At 40.7% G+C, this 16,413-nt stretch overlaps 1 protein-coding gene across 3 annotated transcripts in view; it reads right to left on the reverse strand.

The window, feature by feature from the left end:
- The window catches only part of ADK (adenosine kinase), a 261,824-nt gene that overhangs the window by 201,481 nt on the left and 43,930 nt on the right, over positions 1-16,413 (reverse strand). For all 3 annotated transcript variants that reach the window (XM_070945416.1, XM_070945415.1, XM_070945417.1), the window contains one exon: positions 8,950-9,003. In XM_070945416.1, coding sequence (XP_070801517.1) covers positions 8,950-9,003 — 54 coding nt within the window. The remainder of the gene's footprint in view (positions 1-8,949; positions 9,004-16,413) is intronic.

Here is a 16,413-nt window from a genome sequence, read left to right on the forward strand (position 1 = left end):
TCTCCAGGATGGTATGAGATTTACTACCCTGGGCAAGACGTTGGATTAGAACAGGGGTGTCAAACTCGATTGCATTGAGGGCCACATCAGGGTTGTGTTTGACCTGGGGGTGGGATGGGCGTGGCCAACTTGACATCACTCGTGTCGGCGCACTTGTGGTGGCCCAAGTGATCACGGCCTTCCAGAGCTCCGTTTTCACTGGCAGAGGCACATTATCGGGCTGGTCCTTCGCTGTTTCCAGGGCAGTCCCGTGGGCCAGATCTAAGCACCCCACGGGCCGGATCAGACCCCCGAGCCTTGAGGTTGACACCCCTGAACTAGAAGATCTCACCATCTACATTTTGAGGACCCTGTCTTAGTTGGCAGTCTTAATATATGACTACAGTACAGCACTGCACAACGAATGCCATCGTTTTTCTCTTTCTTTTCAGATTGCTTTCTTTTCAGAGGGCTGTGAAAATATTTACAGACCCCTCACATCAGGACATAAACTGTTTCAACTCCTACCCTCAAAACGACGCTATAGAGCACTGCAGAGCACTGCACACCAGAACAACTAGACACAAGAACAGTGTTTTCCTGAGCTAAGTCTGCATTACTATTACTGTTAGTCTTCTCATCGTTCCTATCACCCATCTCCTCCCACTTATGACTGCATGACTGTAACTTTGTTGCTTGTATCCTTATGATTTATATTGTTTCCTAGTATGATTTGATTGCTTATTTGTACCCTATGACTATATCATTAAGTGTTGTCTCTTATGATTCTTGACGAATGTATCTTGTCTTTTTATGTACACCGAGAGCGTACGCACCAAAGACAAATTCCTTGTGTGTCCAATCACACTTGGCCAATAAAGAATTCTATAAAGAATTCTATTGTATTTCTTTTTTTTCTTTTTTTTTTCTTTTTGAAAAAAGTTTTATTTTAGATTAAAATAAATTATTTGATATGGGAGATATTTTATCAATGGTTTGACAAAAAAGTATGGAGATGAGATAGCATATATGAAATGTTTAAATATTTATCTTAAGTAAAGAATAATTGTTATATGAGGAGATCTGGAGAATTGTAAGCACGAAATGATTTCAACCGATTGAGATGCTGTCTTAATTGTTTGTAAGGATGATATTTTTATGTTGTTGTTGTTGTGTTTTTATTTTATTTTTATTTTAATCAATAATTCTATTGTATTTCTTACATTTTTATTTATTATATTACGGTCGGTTACCATGAACAAGAATTTAAAGGGAAAAAGGGGGGGGGGGGAAGCTATCCTTTGGAGACCTCGATTATTAATTTCATTAAAAAAGCAATGGCCAATTGCAGGGTTATCTGGAGACCCATTTCCTCTCCTCTTTTGGAAACACGAATTTGGCCGAAGAGAAGGTGAAACAACAACCTTCTCTGGCAGTGCAAGCAATATTTATTTCTTTTCTATCCTGCCTTTGTTATTTGTATGGAGAACTCAAGGTAGTGATCATATCTAACTCTTCTTCTGTTCTCCCTACAACAACAATCCTGTGAGGTGAGTTGGGTTGAGGGGGAGAGAGAGATACTGGCCCCAAATCACTCAGCTGGCTCTCATTATTATTTATTAAACATGCCTGAGGCGAGAGTAAAACTTACCATCTCCTAGTCCGGGGTCTCCAACCTTGGCAACTTTAAGCCTGGCGGACTTCAACTCCCAGAATTCCCCAGCCAGCTGACTGGGGAATTCTGGGAGTTGAAGTCCGCCAGGCTTAAAGTTGCCAAGGTTGGAGACCCCTGTCCTAGTCTGCACCATTAGGCTACGTTGCCTCCTGATAAGAGCCTTTCACTATTCCCATCCTTCCCCCAGAATGATGTCTTTACGAATTAACAGCCTCAGAAGCAGGGGTGAAATGCTCCCGGTTTGGACCAGATCGCCCGATCCAGTAGCGATGGCGGCAGGTGGTTCGGAGAACCGGTATCAAAAATCCCTGCCCCCCCCCCATGCCCAGCTGAACTGCGGAATCATCAGAGGCTTTTTAAAAAAACTTTTAAAAGCATTTTTTCTACGATCTCTTCGGCCGAAAAAATGCTTTTAAAAGTAAAAAAAAAAAGCCTCTGATGATCGTGCGGCTCAGCTGGGATCGTCAGAGGCTTTTAAAAGCATTTTTTCTACAACCTCTTCAGCCGAAGAGGTTATAGAAAAAAATGTTTTTTTAAAAAATTTGATTTATATGCTGCCGTTCTCCGGAGACTCAGGGCGGCTTACAATGTGCTCAGCAATAGCCTTCATCCTTTTGTATATTTATACAAAGTCAGCTTATTGCCCCCACAACTGGGTCCTCAATTTACCTACCTTAGAAAGGATGGAAGGCTGAGTCAATCTTGAGCCTTGGCGAGATTCGAACCTGCAGTAATTGCAGGCAGCTGGTCTTAATAACCAGCTTAATAACAGGGTGCCTTAGACCACTGTACTACCAAGGCTCTTATTTTAAAAGCCTCTGACGATTCCAGCTGAGCTGAGTTGCCTCATCGTCAGAGGCTTTTAAAAGCATTTTTTTCTGCAACCTCTTAAGGTTGTAGAAAAATGCTTTTAAAAGTAAAAAAAAAAAAAAGTTGGCCACGCCCACCCAGTCACATTAAACCTCCACCCCCCACCAAGCCATGCCCACAGAATCGATAATAACAAATTTTACATTTCACCACTGCTCAGAAGTTGAATAATATCATAGAAAAGAGTCCTTATCTAGCCACATGTTTTGCATAGTGGGACACAGAAAGCAAGCAACATTTACGGTGCAGACATACTTCAAAACAGAAGAAGGCAAAGCTGCAGTTTTAAGTAAATACTTCAGAGGGAGACAAACCCCAGTCCATGTAAATATTTATATTTCCCTTCTGTCAGCCGCATCTACTTTTCAAAAAGGAAGATGTTTCTGTAGCATGCAACGTTAACATTTCCATTTCTTCACAAAAACATTCCCTCTGGGAGATAAAACTGTTCCAAAATCTACCCCAAAATCAGGTTGCTTTGATCCAAATAATATTCACTCCATACTTATTATTCCCCAAAAACACCTATTTCCCAAACACATTTGTTATACTCTCTTTTTTTTTTTCCCTGAACAGCGATGTGAACATACAATGAATTGCCTTTGGAAAAAACACGGCTCGCTTTTTCTGGAGGAAAAAAAAAAGGAAAGAAACCCTCAAAAATGTATTGAGGCAGAAAACTAAATGTGAAGCCGAGGTTTTCAAGTTCATCCATGAAAAGCTTTAATTCCTAAACCGAACTGCGGCTTTAAGCTTCTTTTTTCAGAAAAGACAAACAACTGTGGATTGCACACATACCGCAATTGGGAGGGGGGGGGGATTCTTCTATGAAAGAGGTGGAAGCGTCATGAAGCAAGCAGCATCGGAAAAAACAAAAACAAGCCGGTTTGAAATTTGCTGCATAGATTTTTGTAGCGGCAAGAAAAAGCAGCACCATCTAGCATCGTTCTTTGAGAAGTGCAAGGAACGAATTTGGACGGGTATTTGCGACGTATGTATTTTTAGAGGCAGGAGAACGTCAAGCCAAAGCATAGTATGAACAGCGCAATTGGATTTCCAATAGAGAAAGCACTTTAAATGTGCATGTATGTACTCTAGCTTATTCGTTCCAATGCGAATAAAGATTCATTTTGGAAAAACGGTGTGCAGGTTGTTTAGCTGGATAAAAGCAACAAAGAGGAGAAGGAAGTAGTAACATGCCTCTTTCTGCCAAAGCTAATTGAAAACCGCAAAAATAGGAGAACCATGTGCAGTTAAAACAACCGACAGAACACATTAATGCTAACTCTTTTCAGGGGGAGACAGGCTCCTAGAACCGAATATGAAAATATAATTGAAATTACAGGAAAGGAAGCCAGAACACTAAGTTTCCTTGCCTGAGTATCTGCGATAGACCTTTGCAGAAGGGAAAAACCCTTGGCCACTCACAGTGCAATCAGAAAGTATTTAGACCTGACTTCATTTTTGTTCTCATTTAGAATGTTTTAAGGCAGGGGTCTCCAAAAAAAAAAAAAGAAGAGTATAACAAACAAGGCAACTTTAAGACTTGTGGACTTCAACTCCTAGAATTCACCAGCCAGCCGTCTTGAAATCCACAAGTCTTAAAATTGCCAACTTTGGAGACTCCTGTTTTAAAGGAAAACAGGACAATTTTGTCCAAAATTGCAAAGAAAAAAAAATACTGAAACAAAGCCTATTTTTGTTTTTTAAAATCCCAGTAGAATTTTAAAAAAATGGAATGGACCGTCCAACGATGTGTTACAGAAAAATGCAACCACTTTAAATCTTTGGACGTGTATTGCAGGAACGCAGTGTGTTGATATCCTCATGTAAATTATCTTAAAATAGAAGCAGCAAAGAGAGTTCAGTTTTTTTAAAAAAATATTTCAGAAGAGGGGACTAGTTTGTTTATGTTGATTGTACTAAAGCCGTGATGGCGAAAACTCACGGGAAGCCATATCAGTGGGCACACGAGTGTTTCCCTAGCTCAGCTCCAGCGCGCATGCTGAATCCAGCTGATTTTTGGGCCTTCTGGTCCCACCGGAAGTCAGAAAGCAGGTCGTTTCCAGCTTCCAGAGGGCCTGTGGGGGGGGGGGGAGGCTGTTTTTGCCCTCCCCAGCCTCCTAGAAAGCCTCTGGAGCCTGGGGAGGGTGAAAAATGGTCGCACCGGAAGTCGGGAAATGGGCCGTTTCCGGTCTCCGGAGGGCCTCCGGTGGGGTGGGGAAGGCCATTTTCACCCTCCCCAGGCTCTAAGAAAACCTCTGGAGCCTGGGGAGGGCAAAAATAAAACGGGTCTACTGGGCCCACCGTGCCATCGCATGCCAAAAGCATGGGGGAGCATGGAGGGGGTCGCATGCACATGCGCGGGAGGGTGGGGCGCATTGAATTATCGATGTGGGCATGCATGCCCGTGACCCCCCCACACTCCGCCCACTTTTGGCACACGAGAGCAAAAAGGTTAGCCATCACTGTACTAAAGCAAGATTCCATTTAAAGCAAGATTCCATTTGAGATGTTATAAGGCAGGGGTCCCCAAATATGGCAGCTTTAAGACTTGTGGACTTCAACTCCACGAATTCTCCAGCCAGTGGAAGTCCACAAGTCTTAAAGCTGCCATGTTTGAAGACCTCTGTTATAAGGGTTATAACTGTTAGGGCTGAAATGATCATTTATCCAGACCAGAGGTGGATTTCACGTAATTTTACCACCGGTTCCCTGCACACCGAAAATGTGAGCCCGTGCCTTCTGCACATGAGCTTTGCTCGCACATGTGGCTTGCACAAATACATGCAGCTTAGAAAACATATCTAAATAGGATGGCATAGCGCTGGGGTGGCAGGTCGCCACTACTGGTTTGTCCGAACCGGTCTAAGCCGGCTAAATACCACCACTGATCCAGACAACTATACAGAACCATTTTTAAAATAGGAAGTCACAGCATTCTTTTGAGGATGAAGCTTGGCTGACCTTCAGTGAAAGCACATCTTCAGGGAGCATTGATTATTATAAAATGCATCTCACTGAAAGATATTAATATTTATAATATTAATAACTATATGATATCATAATAATATTAAGATATCAATATTTTGAAGTTCTGATGCATCAGAAGCTATGCAAAAATAGCATGTGGTCATTTAATGATTATGATAAATGATTTATCTATTCCATGCATGCCCCTGGTCTGAATCACTAGGGCCTAGAGGATGGATTTTCTGGATCCTCTGGGGCCTAGAGGATGGATTTTCTGGGATGATTCTTTGGCTGACACCTCTATTTTCATTCCAAATGTAACAGAGTTAATGTAGACTAGGGGTGTCAAACTCAAGGCCTGGGGGCCGGATCCAGCCCGCAGGATGCTTAGAACTGGCTTGCAGGGCTTCCATGGAAACAGCAAAGGACCGGCCCGCGGTGCCTCTGCCAGAAAAAATGAAGCTTGGGAGGGCTCCCTTTTCACTTGCAGAGGGTTGCAGGAGGCCATCGCAGCCGAAAACGGAGCTTGGGAGCCCGTTTTCACTGGCAGAGCACTCAGGCTGCCACAGGCACCAGTGACGTCGAGCTGGCCACGCCCACCCTGGCTATGCCCACCCCAGGCCCCCAAAGTGAAACACAATCCTGATGCGGCCCTCAATGAAATCGAGTTTGACACCCCTAATGTAGACCATCTACAAGACAATATTATTTTCAATATATTTTGCCATACTGTACAAGTTTTCAGAACTTTAAAGATGCCAGCACAGTTTCTGATGGGAGATTCTACTACTATGATCATGTACACAACAACAAAGAATTGCTGCCAGTTCTTTAGCTGGTGTTGGCCTTCCTACTTACTGTATTTTTCTCCAAAAGTTAGGAGGTCGCAATGTAATGGCTTGCTATACATGTGATGTGGATCCAAGCAGTGTGACCTTTGGTAATTGATGTCAAGTTTCGAGGTCGTCTCAAATAAATTGCATTTCAAACAAAGTCCTTGAAGAAAAACTCCTATTTATTAAGCACGACATTCTAACCCGACTCCAAACAAAGCCAACACTGACGTCCAGCCCCAAAACCCTCCCTTTCCGTTCCCCACTCCCCTGCACTCATTGGCCATCTTCCAAGTCATTCTACCCCTAATCTACTCCAGCTCAAAGGAATTTCCCCCCTCCCATCCCATCTCCTAGGGATATTATCTCCAGAGAAAATAAGTATGTGAAAAGTCAAACGTCCCTTTCCAGACGCCTTCGCTTCTCCTTCTTATGTCAGCACTAGAGTAAATGCAGGTTGAAGTGCTGACAATTGACAGATGGAAATTTTGTCAATGCCAGATTTTCTCATTGGCATCCAAGATCTTTTGGTATGGCACCCAGAGAAGGGTGCCCACTGGGACCACCATGGCCAATTTATGCCATAATCTTTCAACTTCAATGTTCAGATCTTGATACTCTATGAATGTCTCCAATTCTATCCTGCTATTCCCTGGTATTGCCACATAAATTTTCCATAGTTTCTTCTTTTCAATTGCAGTTAAATCTGGTGTGTTATGGGGCCAAGACTTCATCAGTTTGCATTCAGAAATCCCATAATATTTTAATCTGCTCATTTTCAACCGCTTTTTCATTACTGGCAGATGATAAATCATTTTGGCAATAATGTGATTATAATATATAATAATGAATGATGTCTTATGTCATTATTATTAAAACTGGTGATATGACCAATCCCAGTTTGGAGATCGTTTGCATTATTTCGGGGATGCTTGTATCTATGAGGGAGAAGTTGATTGTTGAAAAAGCTAAAGAGGGTGGAGACTAATTAATGCTGGGATAGGAGACCACCCTGAGATCCCAGCTCTGCAGATTAGGCTAGGGAGTAAAAGAAATAAAAGATCTTAGAAGACATTTTAATTCAAAAGAGAAAAATGTCATTCAAATCACAGGAAACATCTAAACGTTTAAAAGGAAAGCTGACTGTGAAATCACTTTGATTCTACCATTTATACATGTCATTTTGACCGTGAGATAATAATCTTACATTCATTTGCCACGGTTAATATACCCTTGCATGAGCTAAGTGGCACTGCATAATTCATGGAGCAAGCAAATGTTTCTACAACAAAGGAACCCAAACCAAGATTTTCAGAGCTGATAAAAAGCAATTATTTCACTTATATAAACATCTAACTGCTGAGAACTTGAAGTCACTGCATCCCAGGGCTTCTTCTGGAAGTGTTTTTGGAAATAAACTCTCAAGTCAAGTGCACACATTTATTCCAAAAGTCACCCATCAAGTACCACTGTTTACATGTACGCGATCAAATACAACTACGGCAACCATATAAGTTTGAATTTTGAAACTACAGAGAGTCGGCTTTAGGAATAAAACTAAACGAACTGCTGTAGTCCTTGACTTACCACAGTTCATTTAGTGACCGTTCAAAGTTACGACGTCACTGAAAAAAGTGACTTATGTCCGTTTTTCACACTTACCACCGTTGCAGCATCCCCAGGGTCAAATGATCAAAATCCAAATGCTTGGCAATCGACTCACATTTATGACGGTGGCAAGTGTCCTGGGGTCGTAGGGTCCCCCCTTTGGTGACCTTCTGACCAAGCAAGGTCAATGGGGAAGTCAGACTCACTTAACAACCGTGTTACAAACTTAACAACTGCAATGATTCACTTAACAACTGTGGCAAGAAATGTCATAAAATGGGGCAAGGCTCATTTAATAAATTTCTAGAAGTTCTCCAATGTATCTTCCAACCCTTGGATGAAAGGATGGAGGGAGGGAGGGAGGGAGGGAGAGAGGAAGGAAGGGAGGGGAGGGGAGGGAAGGGAAGGGAAAGGAAGGAAGGAAGGAAGGGAGGGAAGGGAAGGGAAGGAAGGGAAGGAAGGGAAGGAAGGGAAGGGAGGAAAGGAAGGAAGGGAGGGAGGAAAGGGAAGGGAAGGAAAGGGAAGGAAGGGAAGGGAAGGAAGGAAGGGAAGGGAAGGAAGGAAGGAAGGGAAGAGGAAAGGGGAGGGGAGGGAAGGGAAGGGAAGGAAGGAAGGAAGGGAAGGGAGGGAAGGGGAGGGGAGGGAAGGGAAGGGAAGGGAGGGAAGGGAGGGAAGGGAAGGGAAGGGAAGGGAAGGGAAGGGAAGGGAAGGGAAGGGAAGGGAAGGAAGGGAAGGAAGGGAAGGGAGGGAAGGAAGGGAGGGAGGGAAGGGAAGGGAAGGGAAGGGAAGGGAAGGGAAGGGAAGGGAAGGGAAGGGAAGGGAAGGAAGGAAGGGAAGGGAGGGAAGGGGAGGGGAGGGGAGGGGAGGGGAGGAAAGGAAGACATTCGTATTATTTTGTTTCATTTTAAATGAAAAATAGATTAAAGCTGCTATAAATAATTGGTGAAAACAGAATACTTCCTATTAAATTAATAGAAAATCAAACTTAAGAAGTCATATTGAATTTCTTACAGCTCTTTATGTTTCTCCTCTGCCAAGATCTGGTCATTTGGTTTCAACCCGTATCTGAAAATATAGGATAAAAACCCGTAGTCAGTTGAAAAGAAATTAACACAGAAGCAGTTTTCCATTTTGCTATAGGAGTCTGAAGGTTAGTCAACATTACTTTTATTTTCTTATTTGATACATTATCAGGTATTTGAAATATGTCTATGATCCTAAACAAGTTATAGTAAACAAAAAATGTTCCAAAGCAAAATAAACCGAACAAGAACCATTGTTAATTCTTTCTTTTCATTTTGCAAGGAAAGGAAAATACAGTATGTGCCAATTTATCTTCTATATATTGGCATATTTCTGTTGAAATTCTGCACTGGCTTCGCCTGGAATAAGCCACACTACCCTCAGTGAGAAATATTCTTAAGAGATCCAGTTTCCCATTCTTGATTCACATCACATGGATTCTTAATGTCATTTTAGAAAGAAAAAAAAAAGATGTTTAGTATTTCTCACCAATTACATATTTTTTTTCCTTCTATTGCAGACAGCAACTGCTTCTTCCCCAGAATAGCAATGATTGTTCCTATCTAATATAGTATTTGGTGAAACATGACATCATTTATCTATAGTGTTTTTCTCATTTTTTTTGTCTGCAAGACTATTCAAAGAAAAATGCAGTGAAAATAAAATCCAAGATTCAAGTTTCTGTATCTGTTGGAGAAAAGGAGGCAGTGGCCGAGTTAAGTGGGTTAGAGCTTAGAGTTGTTGCATTCCCACAAGTGCTTCAAGTCCAAGTCTTAAATTCTGTTGACCCTTACCTGGTGCCAATTTAGTGTTGAATTTTAGCTGATCAGATTCTTGTGTATAGGTTTGAATATATCTTCTATACCAGTGTTGGCAAACCTTTTCGGCACTGAGTGCCAAAACGGGAGCAGGCGGGAGCGGGGAGCACCGGAAACAAGAAGAGCAGCTCCCTGGCGCGCATGCATACGCTGGGAAGCTGAGCTTCCGGTTTATGGCATGCACATGTGCGCCCGCTACCTGGTCTTCCAGTGATCTTAATTCAATTGAAATCCAGTTTTTAAAATTATTTCTAATATAGATAAAAGTTCCACTGGATGGAGAAAAGTTATGGAAAAAAGATCACCCTGATGTGCATTTTTCTTTGGCATTAAACAAGCACTTTTTTTTTTAATAAAATAATCTTTATTAAATATTTACAATAAAATTAACACACAATGATGATTGAAAAGCAATATAGGAAACGAAATATAGAAAAACATAAACACAGGACTAAAACAAAACAACAAACATGACTAACCGAGAGTTAAGCTCACTCTCCAATTAATATTAACTAATATCATCCCTGCCAAACATTTCAATGCAATCAAGTTCTTTTTACTAACTACAAAACAATTGGCCTGTTTTTATCAAAATTATAAAGAGTTATATAGCCTAGTAAATATCTAGTTAATCTAATTAGACGATCTTATCACCCTTCTCCTAAGTTTAACCTTCTTTTGAGCCAGACAAAGCATCTGTCCCAACTTCTATTATATATTGAATCTTTCTTGTCTTTTAAGATATACGTTAGCCTGTCCATCTCAGCACATCAGAGAATCTTGTTTATTATCAGATGGTCAGGGGGCGTATCTGCATCTTTCCACAGTTGAGCAAATGCCATTCTCGCCACTGTTGAGACATGGACAAATATATACCAATCCTTCTTGTCAATGTAGTCCGGTCTTATTCCGAGTAAGTAGAGGTCGGGGTGAAGAGGAAAGCTCACACCTGTTATTTCCAGCAGCCACTGCTGTATTTTCCCCCAATAGCGTCTAGCTGACGGACAAATCCACCACTGATGGAAGAAAGTACCCTGATGTGCATTTTTCTTTGGCATTGAACAAGCACTTTCTTTTATAGCTTAATGATAAGTAAATCTTAAACTGAGCATTTAAATTCAACAGAGCTATACAAATAGAATAGAAAAAATATTCCTTTCACCCAATCAAAACCCCTCCCGTGTTAAAAACATCAAGCACCACTATAAGCTCTCTTTCTATGCAATTATCCAATCGGATGTTTCAAAATAACCACTTTATTAGAAACATTTTTCCTGCTTTCAGTAAAACCATGTTTATCCTAAACAGGAGCATAATCACCAATCCTTATTAAATATATGTTAACATCCTGTTCTTGGCTTCATATCAGATTCTGACAACTTTTGAATCTGAATACGGCAACAATAATCCTGGGCCGTTTAACAATATGATACGTAGATTTCCTATCAAATTCTGAAGTAAACCCATAATTTGTGGGATTTAAGTGTTTAAAAATCAGGATCTCCATTCTGAAATAGAAATAGAAATCATCAAATAGAAATAGAAATCATCAATCTATGAAATTTCGGCTGAATCAACAATGGCAAATCTAAACTCAGAAATGAAATTATTATTACAGATACTCTGTCTTCTGAGCAGAACACAAAAGAATAATTGAAATTATTGTAAAATCTGTTATGTAGTTATCTCTAACATTCATAGATGAAATAAATGTTCATTTCCTTTCGTTCTGGTATAAAACTGTAATGAAGTCTTTTTAAGATAATGACCCATTTATTACAACCTTTTTTACAAGATCTCTCGCGCGGTTACTCACTCAATACATAGTAATTGTGAGAGGGATCTTGGGAATCCTGGTGGACAATCAGTTAAATATGTATATGTGTATATATATGTTAAATTTATATATATTTTTAACTGTTTTTAATATTTGTATTCTATGTTCTTATCTTGGCTGTACACCGCCCTGAGTCCTCAGGGAGAAGGGCGGTATATAAATTGGAAATTAAATTAAATTAAATTAAATGTGTGCGGTAGCTGCCAAGGTTGCACTAACAGAGGGCTAGAAACAAGATCATGTGAAGTGTTAATACAACTTTATAATGCCTTGATAAGACCACACTTGGAATATTGCATCCAGTTTTGGTCGCCACAATGTAAAGAAGATGTTGAGACTCTAGAAAGAGTGCAGAGAAGAGCAACAAAGATGATTAGGGGACTGGAGGCTAAAACATGCGGAGAATGGTTGCAGGAATTGGGTATGTCTAGTTTAATGGAAAGAAGGACTAGAGGAGACATGATAGTAGTATTCCAATATTGGAGGGTCTGCCACAAAGAAGACGGGGTCAACCCAGTGGTGAAATGTTACTGGTTTGCACCGGTTTGGGTGAACCGGTAGTGATAAAAGCTACTGGTTCGGGCGAACCAGTACTAAAAAAAAAAGCTACTGGTTCATCCAAACTGGTATTTCTGATGATCAGCTGTGCTGCATGATTTAAATTCGCTAAAAGCAGAAATCCTGCTTTCTAGCAAATCTAAATCGCGCGGCACAGCTGTCGTCCCAGCCCTCCTGGTGTTCTACTTACCTTCCCAAGCCTTTTTCTGCATGAAGCGTGCATTTGGTGCATACTGTGCATGTGCACAGTGTGCGTTTGGTGCACAGTGTGCATGCACGGACAGGATTCCACCACTGGGTCAACCTGTTTTCCAAAGCACCAGAAGGCAAGAAAGGCAGCGACAGTTGGAAACTAACCAAGGAGAGAAGCAACCTAGAACTAAGTAGAAACTTTCTAATAGTGAGGACAATTAATAAGTGGAACAGCTTGCCTCCAGAAGTTGTGAATGCTCCAACACTGGAGATTTTCAAGAAGAGACTGGATAGCCACTTTTGTCTGAAATGGTGTAAGGTCTCCTGCTTGACCAGGCAGTTGGATTAAAAGACCTCCAAAATCCCCTCCGGCTGTTAGTTTGCTATTCTGTTATTCTGCATTAAAATTGGCTATATTGTAAATGAAGTACGTCCAACAAATGAAGGGATACTGAACTAATAACAATTACGACAAATTTTCAACTTCCAGAATAGAAAGCCAGTGTGCTCGACCTCACTTCTATACCCACGGGAAAGATAAACTCAAATAAGGAAACTGGATATAAGTGCTTTTAAAAACAAAACAAATATAATTCTACTTGCTTGGCTAATCCATTTGATCTATCTATCTATCTATCTATCTATCTATCTATCTATCTATCTATCTATCTATCTACCTACCTACCTACCTACCTACCTACCTACCTATCTATCTATCTATCTATCTATATCTTACAAGATGATAATATTCAGTGCTGCTACAGTGATCCAACTCAACCCCCATTACGATGATTCCCAGCCTTATTGTTAGGGTCTCAACAGACATTTCAAATGTAATGATTTATTTCAACCGCTTTTGCTAACTCAGGCAGCCTCCTGCGTTCTTAAATTACTTCATACTGTGGCAATCATAACATTTCTTTTCCTTCATCCAGGGATAGGAAATGTTAAGCTCATCAGTTTAATTTCCAAACCCTGGAAATCAACCATCTTTGACCAATGTTAGCATTTTGAAAAAAAAAACAAAAAACAAATGCAGAATAGGGCTTGTTGGACCCATCAAAAAATAAAATTGGCTAATCACATTTATGGAATTTCCCACAAAAGCTTAAAATTTAAAAAATTTGCCAAATCTGAAAAAGAATTTCAATTTCAATTCAATAAATAAAACAACATGGGAAATTCTGTTAAAAAAAAGAAAACCCTCTCTGCTAACGTACTACAAGTTGATGGAGACATTTCAAACTACAGATGGTCCTTGACTTATGACCACAATTGACCCCAAGATTTCTGTTGCTAAGCAAGAAAGTTAAGTGAATTTTGTCCCTTTTATGACCTTCCTTGCCACTGTTAAGTGAATCACTGCGGTTGTTAAGTTAGTAACACGGTTGTTAAGTGAATCCGGCTTCCCCATTGACTTTTCTTGTCAGAAGGTCACAAACACTGATCACATGATCCTGGGACATGGCGACTGTCATAAATGTGAGTCATTTGCCAAGAATCTGAATTTTAATCATGTGACCCGGAGGGGATTCTGTGATGGTCGTTAAGTGTGAAAAATGGTCATACGTCACTTATGGAAACTCCTGTCATTGTAGACCTCAGCAGAAGACAGTCTGAGGGAAGAATGCAACTGTTATCTGATGCAATCCAATCACTGAGAGGCCAGGAGCCAGATCAGAAAACCAACTGAATGGACCACTTTTTTGTATCAAAGTCAGCTTTGAGAAAAAGCATCTATTACACTTAATCCTTGACTTATAACAGTACCATTTAGTGACCGTTTGAAGTTACAGCAGCACTGAAAACAGTGACTTGTGACCATTTTTCACATTTATGACCGCTGCAGCATCCCCCATGGTCATGTGATTTACATCTGGAAGCTTGACAATTGACTCCCATTTATGACAGTTGTCAACTCGCAAAGCATCCCTGGCCTGCTCTCTAGTTGCCATAGGCAAGGGGGATGGGAAACCGGCGAAGCAACATGGCAGCCAAAGACAGGAGTACATTCCAGACATATCTTTCTCAAGGCTGTCTCTCAGGGTTACACTCAGCGGCTGGAGGGGAGTGATCTCTACAATCCACGAAATTGCTTCGTTGGTGAATGTGATTGATGACACACCCTGGGGGGAGGGGGGAAACGGGGTCATGATTGGGGCCGTAAATTATGTGGGGTCAGAGTTGACTTCATTTGGGTACCTGCAGACATGAAGCTCCTAATAAATAACTGGATTTCTTTTGAAGCTTTGCTTGAGGCTCATGATTTAATTAGGGCATCCGTCCCATTGTCCCGGGATCATATGATCCCCTTTTGCGATCTTCTTTTTTTATTATTGAAGTTTTACAAAGAAAATTCCCCCCCCAATATTCCCCCCACCCTCTTTCCCTCCCGACCACCCCCACCCCCCTTCCCATCCCACCCTCCCCCCCAGACTTCCCAGAGCAAAATACAGGGCATTTCAATTAACACTCATAAGCTAAATTAACCTAACTTATTCTTAAACTACCAAATTCCCCCCTGAAATCTTAACTCCACTATGGCCCTTTTGCGACCTTCTGACAAGCAAAGTCAATGAGGAAACAAAATTCACTTCACAACTGTGTGACTAATTTAAGAACTGCAGTGATTCACTTAACAAATGTGGTGAGAAAAGTCGGAAAACAAGGGAAAAACTTACTTAACAAATTTCTCACCTCACAACATAAATTTTAGGCTCAACTGTGGTCGTAAATTGAGGACTACCTGTATAAGTGATGCAAGAATTCAACCTAACAGCATCCCATTTTTCCCCTTTCTGATTAACCAGAACATTGATCCATATAATAATTGTCCTTGTGCAATCAAAACTCAAAGTAAGAAAAATACAATATCACAAAAATCACGGGATATAGCCCATTTTATACAGAATGTCAATCATAAGATTTCTTTGTTCTTGTATCTCCAAGTACTTGCTTTTAAGTACTATTGATCGAACAAGCATTAGCTCAGATTTGGATCCAACAAATACTGTTCAAATACACAAACGTAATTTGATGCTAGCACTGCTTTGCAGGAACTACTTAAAGAGTGTTATTGGATTAGGACCACAGGGAGGAATTAAAAGTTGCATTAGGCAGCATAATTTATAAAGGCAGCTTCTGGTTAGACGCAGTTCTTCCTAACTCATCCAAGAGATGTTCAATCTCCCTGAATTGGCTGCGTACAGTAGCAGAAGACATCTGCATGCATCCATCTTGTTCTTTTTTTATAACTCAACTCGTCATTTGTACAGATCGACGTCTGAACCAAATCATCTATTCTCTCTGGCAGCCTCACCCTAATCGTGCATTTGGACAAAATTTTAAGCTGTAATTAATACAGTGCAATGCAAAAGCTCTACAAAGAGCTTTTGAACATAACACCAAAATAATAGGTTTAAATGATTAAAAGTGATTGAGAAAGCAAGGAAAGACAAAGCTGATTAATTGCTGTGCAGTGGAGACATATGATGCCTTCAGCAATCAGCCTTAAGATCCTATCTACTCTGTTCCAGATGGTTCTTGGGATGACATGCACTTTGGACCAAACACCTCCAAGATATCTGCCTGCTTTGGTATTTCTCAACCACCTGAGGAACAGAGCCCACTGTAACAACATTGCCAAAAAGGCATTAAGAGTTGTTAACCTAATCTTGCGTAGCTTCTTCTCTGGTAATATTGTACTACTAACTAGAGCATACAAAGCATTTGCTAAACCAATTCTCAAATACAGCTCATCTGTCTGGAACCTGCACTACATATCAGACATTAATACAATGGAGCGAGTCCAAAGATATCACTCCTTGCTCACAACAGAATACCTTATGCCACCAGACTTGAAATTTTGGGCTTAGATAATTTAGAACTACACCGCCTTCAGTCTGGCCTAAGTGTAGTACATAAAATTATCTGCTACAACGTCCTACTTGTCAACGACTACTTCAGCTTCAACCACAATAATACACGAGCACACAATAGATACAAATTTAAGGTAAATTGCTCCAAACTCGATTGCAGAAAATACGA

This window comes from Pituophis catenifer, unplaced genomic scaffold (assembly GCF_029215685.1).
Source record: "Pituophis catenifer annectens isolate HBS135680 unplaced genomic scaffold, rPitCat1.0.hap2 SCAF_6, whole genome shotgun sequence".
NCBI classification, from domain to species: domain Eukaryota; kingdom Metazoa; phylum Chordata; class Lepidosauria; order Squamata; family Colubridae; genus Pituophis; species Pituophis catenifer.